General features: G+C 49.9%; 6 protein-coding genes across 15 annotated transcripts in view; 4 read left to right on the top strand and 2 right to left on the bottom strand.

The window, feature by feature from the left end:
- Positions 1 to 38: 38 nt before the first annotated feature.
- Positions 39 to 877, top strand: LOC1273577 (trafficking protein particle complex subunit 6b). Its single transcript, XM_312570.5, has 3 exons — positions 39 to 216; positions 302 to 565; positions 655 to 877. Exons 1-3 carry the CDS (start codon positions 142 to 144, stop codon positions 778 to 780), a joined length of 465 nt encoding a protein of 154 aa, XP_312570.2. The 5' UTR covers positions 39 to 141; the 3' UTR covers positions 781 to 877.
- Positions 878 to 911: 34 nt separating this feature from the next.
- On the top strand, positions 912 to 2,719 carry LOC1273578 (tRNA (guanine(10)-N2)-methyltransferase homolog). Its single transcript, XM_003436056.2, has 4 exons — positions 912 to 1,041; positions 1,117 to 1,981; positions 2,057 to 2,255; positions 2,328 to 2,719. The coding sequence occupies exons 1-4, from the start codon at positions 976 to 978 to the stop codon at positions 2,659 to 2,661; spliced, it is 1,464 nt and encodes a 487-aa protein (XP_003436104.2). The 5' UTR covers positions 912 to 975; the 3' UTR covers positions 2,662 to 2,719.
- Positions 2,720 to 2,725: 6 nt separating this feature from the next.
- LOC1273579 (ADAM 17-like protease) lies at positions 2,726 to 5,940 on the bottom strand. 4 transcript variants are annotated; one of them, XM_312572.6, is made up of 7 exons: positions 5,733 to 5,938; positions 4,871 to 5,640; positions 4,620 to 4,814; positions 4,369 to 4,507; positions 3,354 to 4,259; positions 3,132 to 3,291; positions 2,726 to 3,056 (listed from the first exon to the last, which is right to left on the bottom strand). In XM_312572.6, exons 1-7 carry the CDS (start codon positions 5,803 to 5,805, stop codon positions 3,020 to 3,022), a joined length of 2,280 nt encoding a protein of 759 aa, XP_312572.6. In that variant the 5' UTR covers positions 5,806 to 5,938; the 3' UTR covers positions 2,726 to 3,019. The 4 variants fall into 4 exon arrangements, with proteins under 4 accessions (XP_312572.6, XP_061496784.1, XP_061496785.1 ...); XM_061640800.1 differs by lacking the exon at positions 4,369 to 4,507 and having other exon boundaries at positions 2,726 to 3,054; positions 3,354 to 4,257; positions 5,733 to 5,940; XM_061640801.1 differs by lacking the exons at positions 2,726 to 3,056; positions 3,132 to 3,291 and having other exon boundaries at positions 3,905 to 4,257; positions 5,733 to 5,939.
- Positions 5,941 to 5,944: 4 nt separating this feature from the next.
- LOC1273580 (methionine--tRNA ligase, mitochondrial) lies at positions 5,945 to 8,233 on the top strand. The gene is made up of 4 exons (XM_312573.5): positions 5,945 to 6,286; positions 6,413 to 7,390; positions 7,461 to 7,655; positions 7,725 to 8,233. Exons 1-4 carry the CDS (start codon positions 6,199 to 6,201, stop codon positions 8,153 to 8,155), a joined length of 1,692 nt encoding a protein of 563 aa, XP_312573.5. The 5' UTR covers positions 5,945 to 6,198; the 3' UTR covers positions 8,156 to 8,233.
- A 666-nt stretch (positions 8,234 to 8,899) lies between these two features.
- LOC4577335 (mucin-2) overlaps positions 8,900 to 15,195 on the top strand; it is a 45,207-nt gene continuing 38,911 nt past the window's right edge. The window contains exon 1 of the mRNA XM_061648631.1: positions 8,900 to 9,720. Coding sequence (XP_061504615.1) covers positions 9,537 to 9,720 — 184 coding nt within the window. The 5' untranslated portion in view covers positions 8,900 to 9,536. The remainder of the gene's footprint in view (positions 9,721 to 15,195) is intronic.
- The window catches only part of LOC1273581 (uncharacterized), a 28,989-nt gene continuing 23,774 nt past the window's right edge, over positions 9,981 to 15,195 (bottom strand). For all 7 annotated transcript variants that reach the window (XM_061648635.1, XM_312574.5, XM_061648632.1 and 4 more), the window contains exons 6-9: positions 13,339 to 13,575; positions 11,256 to 11,370; positions 10,879 to 11,145; positions 9,981 to 10,801 (exon numbers count right to left, since the gene is read on the bottom strand). In XM_061648635.1, coding sequence (XP_061504619.1) covers positions 10,168 to 10,801; positions 10,879 to 11,145; positions 11,256 to 11,370; positions 13,339 to 13,575 — 1,253 coding nt within the window. In that variant the 3' untranslated portion in view covers positions 9,981 to 10,167. The remainder of the gene's footprint in view (positions 10,802 to 10,878; positions 11,146 to 11,255; positions 11,371 to 13,338; positions 13,576 to 15,195) is intronic.

Raw genomic sequence — 15,195 nt, 5'->3', positions numbered from 1 at the left:
AGTGTGCATCGTTTGACGTAGAACCGCCTTGACAACCGCTTATATGCCAGTTGGGTTTCAGTGTGCTTGGATGGTTTGTTTTGATCGCAGACTCGGTCAGAAGTTGTCTCCCTGAAGGGCCCCACAAACCAATCCTACCCGATGGCGGAGGAAGCAATATTTGAGTTTTTACACTCGGAAATAGTGAACTACACGCTGTCGAAAGAAAACAGTAAGGTACGTAGGAGACTGTGCAGATTATGCACCCGCCAGGCCTGCGAATTGCTCAACTACTGTTCCACCGTTTCCGCCGTTATTGCAGGAAAATGATCTCTCTACGCTCGAATACATCGGGTTCACCACGGGGTACAGGATCATCGAACGCTTGACGCGGGAGTGGCCCCGGTTTAAGGACGAGCTGGACACGATGAAGTTTATTTGTACCGACTTTTGGAGCTCAATCTACCGGAAACAGATCGACAACTTGCGCACCAATCACCAGGGGGTGTACGTGCTGCAGGACAATGCATTCCGCTTTCTGACCCGTCTGTCGTCCGGCTCGCAGTATCTTGAACATGCTCCAAAGGTAATGGACCAGGGGGGATGCATTTCCGAAACCATTTGCGCTTTTTTTGTACGAATTAGAACGCTTATGGGTTTGTTTTCCCTTTCCAGTTTGTGGCTTTCACCTGCGGATTAGTGCGGGGCGGTTTGGCAAATCTCGGCATCACGAGCACGGTCACGGCGGAAGTGCAGACAATGCCGTCGTGTAAGTTTCACATACAAGTCAATCGGACATAGAGATGGCAGGGAAAAGGCATTCTTCATCGAAAATTCCAACACCGAAGATAAAAATAAAAAAGAATAACAAGCGAATAATGTCATGACGGGAAGAAAACGTTTGTTGTTTGTTTACGTGAGAAACGTCAGTTGCGCGACTGGGACGTGACCGGAACGCATGTTTTTCAACGCACACGCGAGCGAGTTGCCGAAACGATGAGCAGTACGCTGAAAAAATACGTCCTCTGGTTTGCACAGGAGCATGTGGACTTCCGGCAAGCGGTAACAAGCTATTGCACACGTGACAGCCCTTCGCCCCCTTCTGGTTTAACGCCTTTCCCTCTTGTCCCTCAACAGGAAATTGCATCCCTGCTGCGAATATGGAACATTCAAATGGAAACCCCGGCTGACCACAATCCGGAGCGTCCGTTTTGGGTGGTCGGGCTGCAAAATGACGAGGCCGCACGCAAGCTAGCCTCCCGTTCGATGTCGCTTCGATGCATATTCGAACTGTGGGCACATTCCAACGAAGGCCTAGCGAACTTCCACCAAGCGCTGCGTCAGCATATCGAAACGAACGCCCAATCGCTGGCGACCCATTTCGAGGCGAACAAATCGTTCAAAATAACGGTGGAAACGTACAACAAACACTTCAGCCAGCGGGAAAAGGTGGCCAAAATCGAAACCATGCAGTACCTGCCGGTGGAAGGGCCGGTCAATCTGAAAACGCCCGACGTGCACTACTGGTACATCGAGTTTTGGGGCCTGGATCCGATGGACGTGCCGCAGCAACCGTACGATGTACTGTTCGGGCGGTGGGTGGCGGACGGGAAGCGCGATATGATTAACGAAATATCGCTCAAGACGCGCAAATTCATCGGCAACACTTCGATGGATCCGCAGCTGTCGCTGTTGATGGCAAACCAGGGCCTGGTCGAAAGTGGGCATCTAGTGTTTGATCCGTTTGCCGGCTCCGGCTCACTGCTGGTTGCTGCGGCCAAGTTTGGTGCGTACGTTGCCGGGGCCGACATTGACTACATGATCGTGCATGGCAAGTCGAAACCGACGCGCGTGAATCAGAAGGTCCGCGAGAAGGATGAAAGCATTTACGCGAACCTGCAGCAGTACGGGTGCGGCGGACTGTTTGTCGACGTGCTGATAGCGGACTTTTCCCGCAGCATATGGGCGGATAGCATTGTCTTTGACAGTATAATCACCGATCGTACGTAGTGTTGTGCGGTTGGGGCGGTATGAGAACATGTTTGATAATTTTACCTTTTTTTTCTTTTATTACTAGCCCCCTATGGGATTCGTGAGGCGACGGAACGAATCGAGTTTAAAACACAGCGTCGAGCGACCGCTATGACGGAGGATGCCGTCCACTATCCCTCTACCTCACCGTACCAGCTGTGCCAGATGTACAAGGATTTGTTACAATTTTCGGCACGACACCTGAAGCTCGGCGGCCGGCTGGTTTGCTGGTTCCCGATGTTAAGGTAAGCTGCCAGCAACTTTGAGCACAGTTCCCAAGTAGGTAATTCTTCGGTTGTTCACACACGCACACACAGGAAAGATGCAGATTCGGACGTGCTACCTCGCCACAAGTGCCTTCAGTTGGTAGCCAACTCCGAGCAGCCCCTGTCCGGGTACAGCTCCCGCCGGCTGCTGACCTACGAGAAGGTATCCGACAGTGAAGCCGATCTCGGTGCATTCGAAATGCCGGCGACGGTGGTGGAAAACTTTCGCGAGCGCTACTTCACTCAGCTGGCCGAGGACAATGGGACGCGCAAGGAACGGCGGCTGGAGCTGCGCGAAGTGGGCCGCAAGGAGGCGAAGAAACGGGGCAAGCAGCAACAACCGGACGGGAAGTGGCGTTTCCCGCAGGATGCGCCGGATGCTTAGTGGGGTTGTTGTGTACTGGAGTTCATAATACATGGCAGTTGCAAGAGACACAACAAAATGGATCTTTTTTTTGTGTTCGAAGATGATATTTACTCGTATCGTGGTAAAAGGATTACATTATTGTATTAGTATTAGTTGTTTCGCTTCTGTGTTCGTTTCGGCCTACAGTTGTGCTTAGGGTGACCTTTTTTTGAGTGTAGTGGAGATGTTCCTTTTGTTCTGGCTGCTATATCTTACTTATCATTAGGTATGAAAAGAAAAAAAGAACTCATTGGTACTGACTAGTAGATTGTGGGAATTTTCCACTACCGATTGCGATGGAAGCTTCAAATCCTTCCTGTGATGAATGTGGTTGAATTCACATTCTGGCAACGGTTATTTTTTGCCTTGGAACTCTGTGGGACAGAAGAACAAAGATGTACATGGAACCCATTTTCAATTTTACTTTGGACAGGGCTCTATTATGTTACCTTATGTGAATCACCCGTCGTCGATCGCTTGGATGAATAAGATCCAACTTCTGGCTCCATTCGTACTCCTTCCAGTCCTCTTTTCTTTTCTTTCGATCAAAGTAGGAGATGACACAGCTGACCGGGATCCAGAAGAGCGCGGTTAGCATTACGACCGCCACTGGGGAAAAAAAACAATGGTGTAACACTTACAAAGCAGCTCCTTCCAGTCACAATACTTACTGACAATATTGTCGCGCAAGAATCGCAACACTTTGTTTATATTGATCTCCTCAATAATGTCCCAGAACCGTTCCACCACATCCTGGATCGTTTTCTCGCACATGCCCTTGTTGCAGAAGCCCTGGATGCAGGGCGTCCCGTCCGGCAGCACGTCCGGCGGCTCTACCGGGAAGCACGTCTCGTTGATGCTCTGCCGGCAGCACCGCTTGCAAGCGTCCGCTATAATGTCGCACATGCAGCTCTGCAATCCCTGCGTCTCGCAGTACGGCACACACTTCCCATTCCGGCACTGGCCGCGCTCCTGGCACATCGTACCATCGCTCATCGGCGGGCTCTTCGGGCACTCGGCATGGTTGCCGGTGCAGCGTGCCTCCTGCTCGCACGTGGCGTACTGTGCCTCGCGACACTTTACCCCCGCCATCATGTACTGGCAGTTCTGGCAGCAGGGCGAATTCTTGTCGCTGCAAACCGCGCCCTGGTTCCGGCGCAGCTTGCAGTTCTTGTCGCAGCACGCATCGTTGTCCTCCGTGCCGAGCAGACCGGCGTCGCACTGTTCATCGCCCTCGACGCGCAGATTGCCGCAGAATGATTCCTCCGGTTCGGAAAAGCAGCGGCCCGATTTCGCCTGCAGTACCTTGCGGATCGAGCGCAGCGAGCAGGGTGAAAACTTCTTGTTGTTCACGTCGTAACCGCTCACGGAGTAGGTGTACATGAGGAAGCTGCCGCCCTGGGAAGCGCTCGGCGAACACTCCGGTATGTCGGGATCGTGCTCCGAGCCCCAGTTGTGACCGAACTCGTGCGCCGTCACGAGATCCGCTTCGCGCGTTATCACCCGCTGCCCGTAGTGATTGCGGGAACTGCTGAGGCCCGAGTTCAGGTACAGCGTGTAGCCATTCTTGAAGTACTCTGTGAAGGATCGGTGTTTTGTGTGTTAGCGGATTATCTTATTAAATCGATTCAAAACAATGGAAAAAGATGAACGCTAGCTAAGCAACAAGCGGCATGCAAAAGAGACCTGGAGTGCAGATGCCACCGACGGAATTGCGACGTGGCGAGCCCACGTACGCAAGACCAAGAATGCCGCCTTCAAATTTGAGATCTGTGAAAAGATGTGCCAAGCAGAAATCCTTATGACTGTACTCCCGAGAAAACACCTTCGAATGTTAATTAACAAAAGTCCCATTTTACATCCCATTGAGGCAGCATGTTAAGTAGAGGCATTGATTAGTGGTTAGTTATTGCTAGTAATGGGATGGCCTAACTTACCTCCAATAGATTACGAACGTCCCACTTTTCGCGCACCATGTTGTAGTGGGCCTCACCGCCACGCACCCGAGTCGGTTCCGAATGTACAACAATCTTCTTAATTACAAATCCCATCCCTTTGAATCCCTCCTGGTCCGATCGATCCTGCCAGATCGTATCGTTGTAAATCTTGTGCACACGATCGATGAGACTTATCTAAAATAAAATCTTTTTTAAATAATAGCTCAATACACACAACGTAAGTAACATACCAAGTAGTTGATGGTGGTTTTCGTATTGCTTCCTCCCATCTCCTGGAAGAAGCGATAGTCCGCTACGAGCAGCAACGGGCAACGCGTTTTCGTTGGCGTATACTCGTACTGATCTGCCTGCCGTTTCCGGCGCGATCTTTTACTTTCCGGTCGATCTTCCGCGTGCCACACCGTCTCCGGCGTTGGATCACTGTCCGTTTCGTATCTCTCCGTGTCTCCCTCAATCTCCTCGTCTTCTTCGGCCTCCTGCCCTTCGAGCTCTAGTCCTTCCTTGATGTAACCGCAGGTGCGCGGCACCCCCAAGTCTCCCGAGATGGCATCGACCTGATCCCAGCTAAACTTGATGTCCGACGTGCGGTACGCGATCATGTGCTTATCGCTCAGGTGTGGCAAATGGCGCCACGAAGGCTCGATGTGGTACGTTTCGTCCGGCAGTACGACCGACGCGGTCATCACACCGTCATCGATGTGCGCATTGACGTGCGATTCCATCTCCCCGAACACGCGCCCCTTGAAGAAGTTGCTCCGATCGAGGTGTACGATCGATTCGCTTCCGTTGCCATCGACGGTGTACGCCCGGAAGTTGCTGTGCAGCACGGACGCGTGCGGGTGCAAAATCAGGCGAAACTTTCTGCCCAGCACCTTGAACTCCACCTCCTTAATCGTGTTGAACGGGTGGTTGCTGTGTTTGGTGCCACGCTTTTCGATCCTGTGCGAAAGATCCTTTGCGTGAAGCGTCTCGTAGTACTTGAGGTTTTTGTGCAGCTGACCTACGGGTGCAGCAGAATTGCAGGAGAAAGGTTTGTAGCTTTGTTTATCTTGCGGAACCAGTCTGGCCAGGATCTGCCGTCCTATTTCTTACCTTGTAGTGGTGCGATGAGCACAGCGAACGATACCACCAACACCACGGTCAAGATGATGCTAGGGAGAGACATTTTTGTCTCACTACCTTTAAACTAACTTTAAAGCCTTATTATGCCCAAATTAGTTTCCGCATACAAACGAGATTTGTTTTTCGTTGCAAGGAAAGTCGATTTTTTCACCATTGCTTTGGCGTTGTCAAACTGACAGGCGTTTGTTGTCATTGTGGGTGTGCGAATGCGAAGGAAGATGCATGCTTCGTCCTGCTTTGGCGAAACGTGTCAAACCGAAATCAGCTGGCGATTGTTTTGGTTCGCAAATTTCGGGGCTTGTTTTCGGTAGCGGAAAGCCGGTGTTTCGTAAAGTTTTCATTGAACAAATAATAAATGGCAACGTGCTGTGCACAGTGAAAGAATCATAAATAACGACCATCATTCTCACTATTGGTTGAATCATCACCGAGCGACATGGTAACAAGGTGGATTTTTTCAAGAAGATTCTCTTCGCAAATACAGCACTCATTCGTGACCACTCCAATCTTCTACGTGAATGCAGGTACGTGAATGAAGGGTACTTAACGACTAATCCCTGCTTGACGACAGTAGCAACTAACAACTAAGCTTAGTCCAATATTTATTTGTGCAATAGCTTATGGCTTTTTTTTCTTCTTTATTATTGCAGCACCTCACATTGGCCACCTTTACTCGTCTGTGATAGCCGATGCAATCCATCGCTTTAATCAAATTACCTGCCCGGCCGAATCGGGTAACTGTTTTTTAAGTACCGGAACCGACGAGCATGGTCTAAAGATCCAGCAAGCCGCCATTAAGCATTCCACCTCGACGGAGGACTATTGTGATGCCATTTCCACCAAGTATCGCGAGCTGTTTGGCCGGTTTCAGATTGACTACAGTCGTTTCATCCGTACCACCGACACGGATCATCGGCAGGCCGTGCAATCATTTTGGAGATCGCTAGCCGCATCCGACAGCATCTACTCGGCGAGCTATTCCGGCTGGTACTGCGTGCCGGACGAAACATTTCTCACCGACAGCCAGCTGAAGGAAAACGAGCGTGGGGAAAAATGTTCGCTCGAGTCCGGGCATCCGGTCGAATGGACGGAGGAAGAAAACTACATGTTTCGGCTGAGCCGCTACCAGGACGATGTGCGGCATTGGGTGAAAGGGCTCGAGGGTCGTCGCATACAGCCGGACAAGTTCGGCCGCATATTGCTCGATTGGCTGGAGGAACCGTTGCCTGACATTTCGATTTCGCGCCCAATGAATCGCGTGTCCTGGGGCGTTCCGGTACCATCGGACCCATCTCAATCGGTGTACGTGTGGTTAGATGCACTGGTAAACTATCTGACGGTGGCCGGCTATCCCAAGGAAAGCTTCCGCACCCGTTGGCCACCGACCGTGCAGGTGCTGGGGAAGGATATTTTAAAGTTTCACGGAATCTACTGGCCAGCCTTTCTGCTGGCGGCACAGATCGAACCACCGCGGCAGCTGTTGGTGCATTCACACTGGACAGTTGACAATCAGAAGATGTCGAAAAGCAAACAGAACGTTGTGGATCCTAACGAGCGAGCGGAACTGTACACCTACGAAGGATTGCGCTATTTTCTACTGCGCGAAGGAGTCGCACACAGTGATGGGAGTACGTAATTAACTTGACCGTGTAAGCTGTTTGAGTGTTCATTCAGTAATTATGCTCCTTCCTTCCTTAGATTACAGTGACACAAAAGTGCTGCGAATATTGAATTCAGAGCTGGCCGATACGCTGGGCAATTTGCTTTCACGTTGCTGTGGAAAAGCTTTGAACGCTGAGTCTATATTCCCGGCAGTCGATAGGGAAGCGCTCGGCGCGTTGAAAGAAATTGATGCCACAAAACGGATGCTGGAAGCATTGGAAGAGATGCCCGGTGAGAAGGACAGACACGTGACTTGCATCTTGAAATTATACTAATGAATCTACATGTTCTCTTTTGCAGACAAAGCATCGAGCCATTACAAAAACTACAACTTTTATCTCGTAGTCGATACAATCGTTCATCTTCTGCATACAGCGAACAATTTCTTCGAAACCACCGCACCGTGGAAGTTGAAGAAAAGCGATAATCCAGCCGATCGCGCCAAGCTCAACACCATACTGTCCGTAACGATGGAAGTGCTTCGCCAAGCTGGAATAGCCGCACAACCGATCGTGCCGGGACTATCGAAGCAGCTGCTGGATAAGCTGCAAATTGTTCCCACTGCTCGTAGGTGGAACAATCTTCAGGTATCCTTCCGTACGCAAGATGCTCCGCTGGCGCAAGACGAATGCATACTGTTCCGTCGTATTATGCCGCCGGCGCAAAAAACGGATCCCGATCAGATTCGTTCCGAAAAACGTCCCACTAAAAAGAAGAAACAAGCTGCTTGATTGTGTGATGTAGAGATTGGTAGGAAATAAAGTATTTAGTTGATTGCAGGTGCACGGATTTGTGCAATCGTAGCATAATTGCAACGACCAATTTGAATGCACTAGCGCGCGTTGGCTGAGTACGGTGCTGTCGAATAGTGATGGGTAATGCGGAGCGGAGTCATGGTTCAACTCCGACTCCGGCGCGTAAAACATGAATCCGACTCTAGATTAATCCAAATCAATCCACATAATTCCGAATCAGTCCAGATGAGTCCTGATCAATCCGGATGAGTCCAGATCAGTCTGGTCTGTAGGCGAGTAGTTTAGGTTGACGCTGCAATTGATAATTCCCAAAATGATCGTTCATTTTCATTCAGATAATTGTTAATGAGTTCGTTTACTTTCAAGTAGGGGATCGAATATTACAATTTAACATTTTTCTTTGTTATTTTAAAATTGAAATATCGTTGCTGTTTTTGGACCGCCGACCTAAACTACTCACCCGGACTTGACCAGATTCGTTCGCTTTCAAACCCATCCGGTCTGATCCGGACTGATCCAGTCGATGAGTCCCGAGTTTTACCATGCACCCACGCCCCCCCTCCCCCTCCCCCTATGCTAAAACAGTCCGGAGTACCTCCGACTTCCACTCCGATAGGTACCGGAGTCAGATCGATTCGACTCCGAAAAAAAAATGTATTTACCCATCACTACTGCCGAACACTGCTTGCCGCACGCAGCCAATCGGCCGGATGACAGCGTGTGTTGACGTTCGTCATTTGTGGTTTATGTGGAAAGTCTGCGAATCGGCAGCAACGGGAAATAAATAATCGTTTTACCGTCTGTGTTCGCAATTGTTTGTTTTTGTCGCGTTACCGATACGTGTTGGCAGTATTTTTACGGGCAGCTAAATCAAAGCTTCCACTGTGTGCAGTTGCTGTTGCATTGTTTTCCTCACCGTCGTTCCCCATCGGCGAACATTGTTGATACTCCGATACACCTCACCATCATCATCATTATCATCGCCATCATCACCATCGGAATTGGCATCATTGCTTAATCAATCCGGTTCGGTGTGCTGGTGCTGCTGGAGAAAGTGTTTTCGGGATACGATCGTTGTGGAGCAAAGTGTCATCTGTTTGTGGTGCATCCATATTTCCCAAGATTGTGCGTGGTTGTCCCGGTGATGCACCACCCGACAACCTGCTAGCAACGCAACAGTGCTGTTGAACGCCTACAGGCATTTAACGTTAATCTATTGAACGGTAGTGATTGTTGTAGCCCTCTCTCTACCTATCGGTTATCTCAATATCGTCATCAATACGACAAGTGGACACGGAGAAAACTTTGAACCGAAACGTAGTGTGCAACGGGCGGATCTCGCTACCACCTTCCAGCAATGGCTTCCAATGCTGCTGCTCCGGGCGGAAAAAGTGACACGTCACGGAAACCACCTGTGATAAAGAATCCGCTGCTGAGCTCGCAGGTTACCGGGTTGACGCTGGACGATTTTGCACCGGTGGCGGTGCTGCTCCCGGCAGCGCCACTGCCCGCCATCGCTAAGGATCCATCGGAATCAACAGGTCAGTGCAAGGAAGAGTGAGAGAGGGAGAGATGGAGAGCTAGAAATGCAAATTGCTACAACCTGGTTACATATACTGTTTATCACCATATTTATCATATTTATTTCTTTTGGGGCACACCAACCCCAAAGCAATGGAAAAGTTTGTTCCAGAATCAAGGTGCAATGTAGATTTGAAGATATCCCTTTTTGTCAACGATATCGTTGCACCTGTGGCATGGGAGATTCCGGGAATGTTTGAAGATGAAGCAAAGCAACGGATTGTTTGTAAATGATTTATATTATTTATTTCATGCTCACAACGGAGGTAACATTTGGTATCTCTGTCTCCCTTTTGATGATTAAACATAATGCTTACGCACAGTAAGCGTTAGCGATTACTGTTTTACGTACTAAAGCGAGGGCAACTTACGGTATGGAATGCAGTTTCTTAAGGCTACGATTACGTTCACTTGGTACGACGACTGCCGATCGGTTCGCCGCCCCTGTAGATCGGCAGCTCCTGCGATTGCTTGCGCTTGCGAATGCAGTACCGTATGAGCAGCACCAGCAGTATGATCAGCGCGATGAACAGCAGCACCCCGAGCACGACCGCCGCAATGCCCGCCTCGTTTAGCCAAATGTCCGTCACGTCCAGATTGAGGCTGCGCACGTTTCGGCTCACATCGTACGCCGTGACGGTGACGCGTGGCTGGCAGCAGGACGCGGTATAGCTGGCCCGCACCTCGTCCCGCGTGCCGGCAGTGAAGGGCGTTTTGTAGAGCAGGCCGGCCGGGCTGGAGGAGATGCGCATCAGGCCCGTCTCGTAGTCGCGTGCCATTACCTCGAGCGTCCAGAACGCCCCGGTACAGGTGGCCGGTGTCGAGCGGCCCTCGCACCGGCTCGAGTAGGTGTACCAGAGCGAGGGGCGCGTAGTGTCGGCCAGCCCGGCCGAATCGGACACGGTTACCCAGGCGGACTGGGACACCGTATCGACGCCGGTCGTCGAGAAGGTTACCTTGTCGCGGGAACCGATTTCGGCCGTCGGTGTTACGATGAGTGCCACCGTTACGATGATCGATTGGCCCGGGTTTAGCGTTACTCTGGCGGAAGAGAGGCGGAGAGTAGAGACGATCAATGTTTATGTAGCTCTTTAGTGTCCTGCCGTATTACTACTTACTGCCCAGGGTTTAGTGAGCGCAGGAAGGCCAGCTCGTCCGTGACGCGGAAAAAGTACGTTATCGGCGTTTGGCGATAGTTGGTAACTTCGAAGTACAGCTGGAGCGCTTGTCCGCGTGCTCCGATCAGCTGCGAGTTCACGCCGACATCCACCTTGGTGATGGCTTGGATCGAGGCGCGACCACTGATGATGCCACTGTCCTCGTCCGTTAGCTCGGTTTGGCGCGCAAACCGGTGCTCATCGCCGCTTGATCGTGGTAGCTTTGAGCTGTCAATTATAAAAGAGTATTTTGTATGTAATTCCTCCATTATTGCACTGTAATCGATTATGTTGAAACATTGACCGACCAACATCGACCAAACATGAGCCTTCCTTACCTTCCACCAGCGTACAGCGTGCGGTCCGTCTCGCCGGCAACATTATTGCTCAGCAAATCGACTGCCTCCTCGGTTTCCCACCCTTCCGGCACCGTTGCTGGCCCGGGTCCGACGTCTAGCAATGGAAAAACAAACAGAAAAGGCAATGTTGGAGTACAATCTCATCCACACTTCTTGGTACAAAAGGGACGATAACCGTTCTCTCCCCACCCCGGTCATGATTAAAGTTTGCGCACATGTTTGCATGAATCATTTGTAGCCAATTTAACTGTATGTGCTGAGTAAATGTGGTCCGGTTCAAAGGTTACCCCTGCCTCGGACAATGGCGTTGTACGGGAACTGTTCGGACAGCTGGGTTCTCATTTTTATTAGCACTGTATTATGGTGAATATTGTTCTTTGTTGTTCCGTGTCAACACCCACACTATTTCGTTTGGTATTGGTTACTTCCTGCCCTTCTTACTTTTCTATTGCGAGTGAACTAATGCTGCCATTGCTCAGCAGAAGAGCAAATCTTCGATAAACGGAACAAATGTGATAGGGTGACGCATACAACTTGATATTAGTGCTTACGACGTAAACGTGATGCACACTGCTGCATGCACACATACGTGTACTGCTGTAGCAAGGGTCATTCGTTTGTTGAAGGGATGGTGGCCTGCTTTGACCGACCGTAGGCTTGAGAACCTTTTGCATCTTTATGCTAACCAAAAACCTCATCCTCCAATCCAAGCAGGCGAATACATTGTACTAAATCCAAACACAAGCTCCATCAACCCCGCCTGTTTTAGAAGAGCCTTCTCCCCCAATCCTCCGGGGGGTGGTCGTGCTGTTGTACCACGTCCGAAGTCCAAGCGTGCGCGAGCGACGAAACTCTGACGCTCGTCCAATCGCGCCGCTTCCCATCTCGGGGCCAAGCCCCCGGCGGCCCCCTCCGTATAGCTGCAGTGAGTAGCAGGGGCGAAAAAAGCCGACCGCTCGCAACACACGCGATCAGTGTGTCGAAAGTAACGGAACGGAACGCATCATCTCTACATCGGACATCTGAGCCGTTTCCGTCGGAGCGGTTTCTTCGTGTACGAACGTGTACGGGAGTTTTGTTTTTTTATATTTCGCCTGCCACCCATCTTGGTTTCCATGGTGATATTGATAACCGTTGGCGTTTGGTAGTCCACTGTGCTGACGATCATTGAGTGAAGCGGATAAGGTTAGTGTTTTTTTTTGTTAAAATTCTACTCTAAAAGTGTCGAAAAGAAGTCAGGGCCACTGGAAAAGGTCACGAGAGGTCCCCGCGGGGTGTTGCTGACAGACCGGAACTACTCCAGCACACCGTCCAGAAGGGAATTTTCCCACTGAATGGGGGAAATTAGAAAAAAGGCGTCTCTAATTGGTGATACACCGGAAGCGGGTGGAGATTGTGTCGCACATTCGTGCATGCGGGCGGGCAGGGAGGGACGCCTGCAGTATAATTAACTCGACGATGGCGCCATGCGCACAGGTTCGGTGTACACTCCCTTCTAACATTGTACTATCTCGCACCGAAAGCTTCCTGTGGCGGCACCCCTTTCCCACAGTCTTGCTTTTCCGTGGCTGTTTATTAATTTTGTGTCTGATTTGACCTACTACTACTGCCCGGGAAGGAGCATAGATGGGTGAGGTGGGGGTACAAAACGTGGCAGCAAAGAGGTGGCTGGGGAAGAGGTGTTTTGCATCAAAAGAGTAGCATTTTCTGTGTGTTGTTGATGTTGCTCCTGTCCCTGCGTTGCTGTCGATCGTCCTTCCCTGACCCCGTTCCCGGTAGGGCGGGATTATGGTCGGGAAAAGCGGTGGGGGGGGGGGGGATTTTCAGCTCGATTTGCTGCCTCGTTAGGGCGCTTATCAGCCGGCTTCGTTCGATGTTTATTGATCGTGTGCGTCATGAGCGGTCGGGGGGGGGTGGGTGCGCGTATGGTTTACAAAAATAGTTCAATGATGCATAGCAGTGCGCTCCACAACAACCGCACTGTTTTGTTTATCAGCTATTTTCCTCACTTTCCTAGCGAGCCTAGTGTAGTTTTTGTTTTCGCTTTTAATATTATACATACCGTAAGTGTCGATGCCGCCGTCCCAATAGAGTTGTGCAGACTTTATCGTCACGTTGTACGAATGCTCCAATGGGCTGGAGGTGGACGACACATTAAGCCGGTAGGTGCCCGGCTCGGTCTGGTTAAGGTGGTACAGCATGACGGGAGCTTCGTTCCGGCTCGCCGAGTCCGTCGCACCGTTGCGTTGCGGTTTTGCGCTCGTTCTACTACTGTCGCGCAGTAAATCGATCAACGATCCTGAAGCACGTGATTACGATTAGGGCGGGAAAATATACGGGGGGGATGGAGGAAAGAACACGGCCTATCAGATACAGTGTCAGTGTGGGGAAGCGTGCGTAGAAGGGAAAAAGGGAATATGATCTCATGCACGGTGATTTAAATTTCGTTTTCCATGAATTCATTGGTGTTTTTGGGTTTGGGTGCGTATATCATGAAATATTAATACAAACACACAAATAACTGCAGCTTCTCTCGCTCCCACTGCGCCCAAAAGCCAAGGCTGTGATGCTGTGGGTCTGTCCATGGCAAAGAAATAGACGCATTGCTTCATAGACTGCGCCCGCCCACGGTAGTAAGCCACAGTATGCTAATGGGCATTGCCATGTTGCGTGAAGCTACAGCTCCTGCCAACCCGAGCACCGAATTGGTTAGTTTTCGTTATTTCGATGATAGAAGCCAGTTTTTGTTGGACGGAAAACAAACATACGAATGAAACAAAAAACAACAACAAAAAAGCAATCGCAATGAATTAAAGCCACAAGATAAACATACGTGCGTGCGGTTTAATAAACAAAGGAAAGCATGAAGCAAAACAAAGAAAAAATAAGGGGAATAAGAGCACCAGGAATAAAAAGCCGCTGGGAAAGCAATGTATGAAAACGGTTGTGCTGCTTCTCCTTCTCTCTGGCAAGCAAGTCCAGAATGTGCAGCGTTCAGTCTGTGTTTATGCTTTCTGTCGCGCGTGCACATGGCGCATGATGATGATGATGGTGATGATGAAAGCATGTTTTACGCGTGTGTTGGTTTGTGCCGCGGGCCTGGCAAACTATAGTTGCACGTTGTTGCTACTGCTGTTTGTTAGTGGTAGTAGTGTAGTTGGGGGTTTTCTATAAAACAGCTGGTTTTGTTTACGATCATTATAATGCGAACCGAGAGCGAGAGAGAACGAGAGAGAGCGAAAGCATCCAGAAGGTGTGAGAGCATTAGCATTGGGAAGAGAATAAATCACAAACACAAGGGCACAAGAGGCAGAAAACAGGGAAAGAAAGAGGAAAACAAAACTGGAGCAACTGGCGAAGCGAAACAACGCTGCTTGTTGTCCATAAAAGAGGTGCGTAGTAGTAGAATGTTCTAGCATATTGCACAGGGGGGTAGTTGGAAGGGTGTGAATGGCAACAAACAGAAAAGCTGGCTGGCTACGTAAATTTATGTTTATGCTTACGCGTTTGTTTTTAAATATTATGAACCCTCGTGCATTCTGATTTTGTTCGGGTAGTGTCCGTTCCATGGTAAATTTAATTATCAAAATAGAAAAAAGGGCCCTCCATGCGTTTTTTTGGGTCGATTTAATGGAATCATATCTAAAGGTGCATCTACCGATACAGATAAACGCGTACCGCAAACCCCCAAAGCGAAAAAGCAACCCTCTTAATGCAATTAAGTAATTAAAGCTAGTTTGATGTTGCCTTCTCTCCTGCAGTGTGTAGCCTAAAAGCATTCGCTCACTCCTATCTACGCTTTGTTTATGTTTCAGTTTCAAATGCAATACCTTTTGGGTGCGTTATTCTGGCTGTGATCAATCTACACCACCCGGCTGCTGGTAGAAAGTGTGTAATCTGTTTTAATTGTTTAGGGGCT

Source organism: Anopheles gambiae, chromosome 2, assembly GCF_943734735.2.
Source record: "Anopheles gambiae chromosome 2, idAnoGambNW_F1_1, whole genome shotgun sequence".
In the NCBI taxonomy this organism is placed as follows: Eukaryota; Metazoa; Arthropoda; class Insecta; order Diptera; family Culicidae; genus Anopheles; species Anopheles gambiae.
Note: the sequence above shows the minus strand (reverse complement) of the source record. Positions and strands in the feature narration are given on the sequence as shown.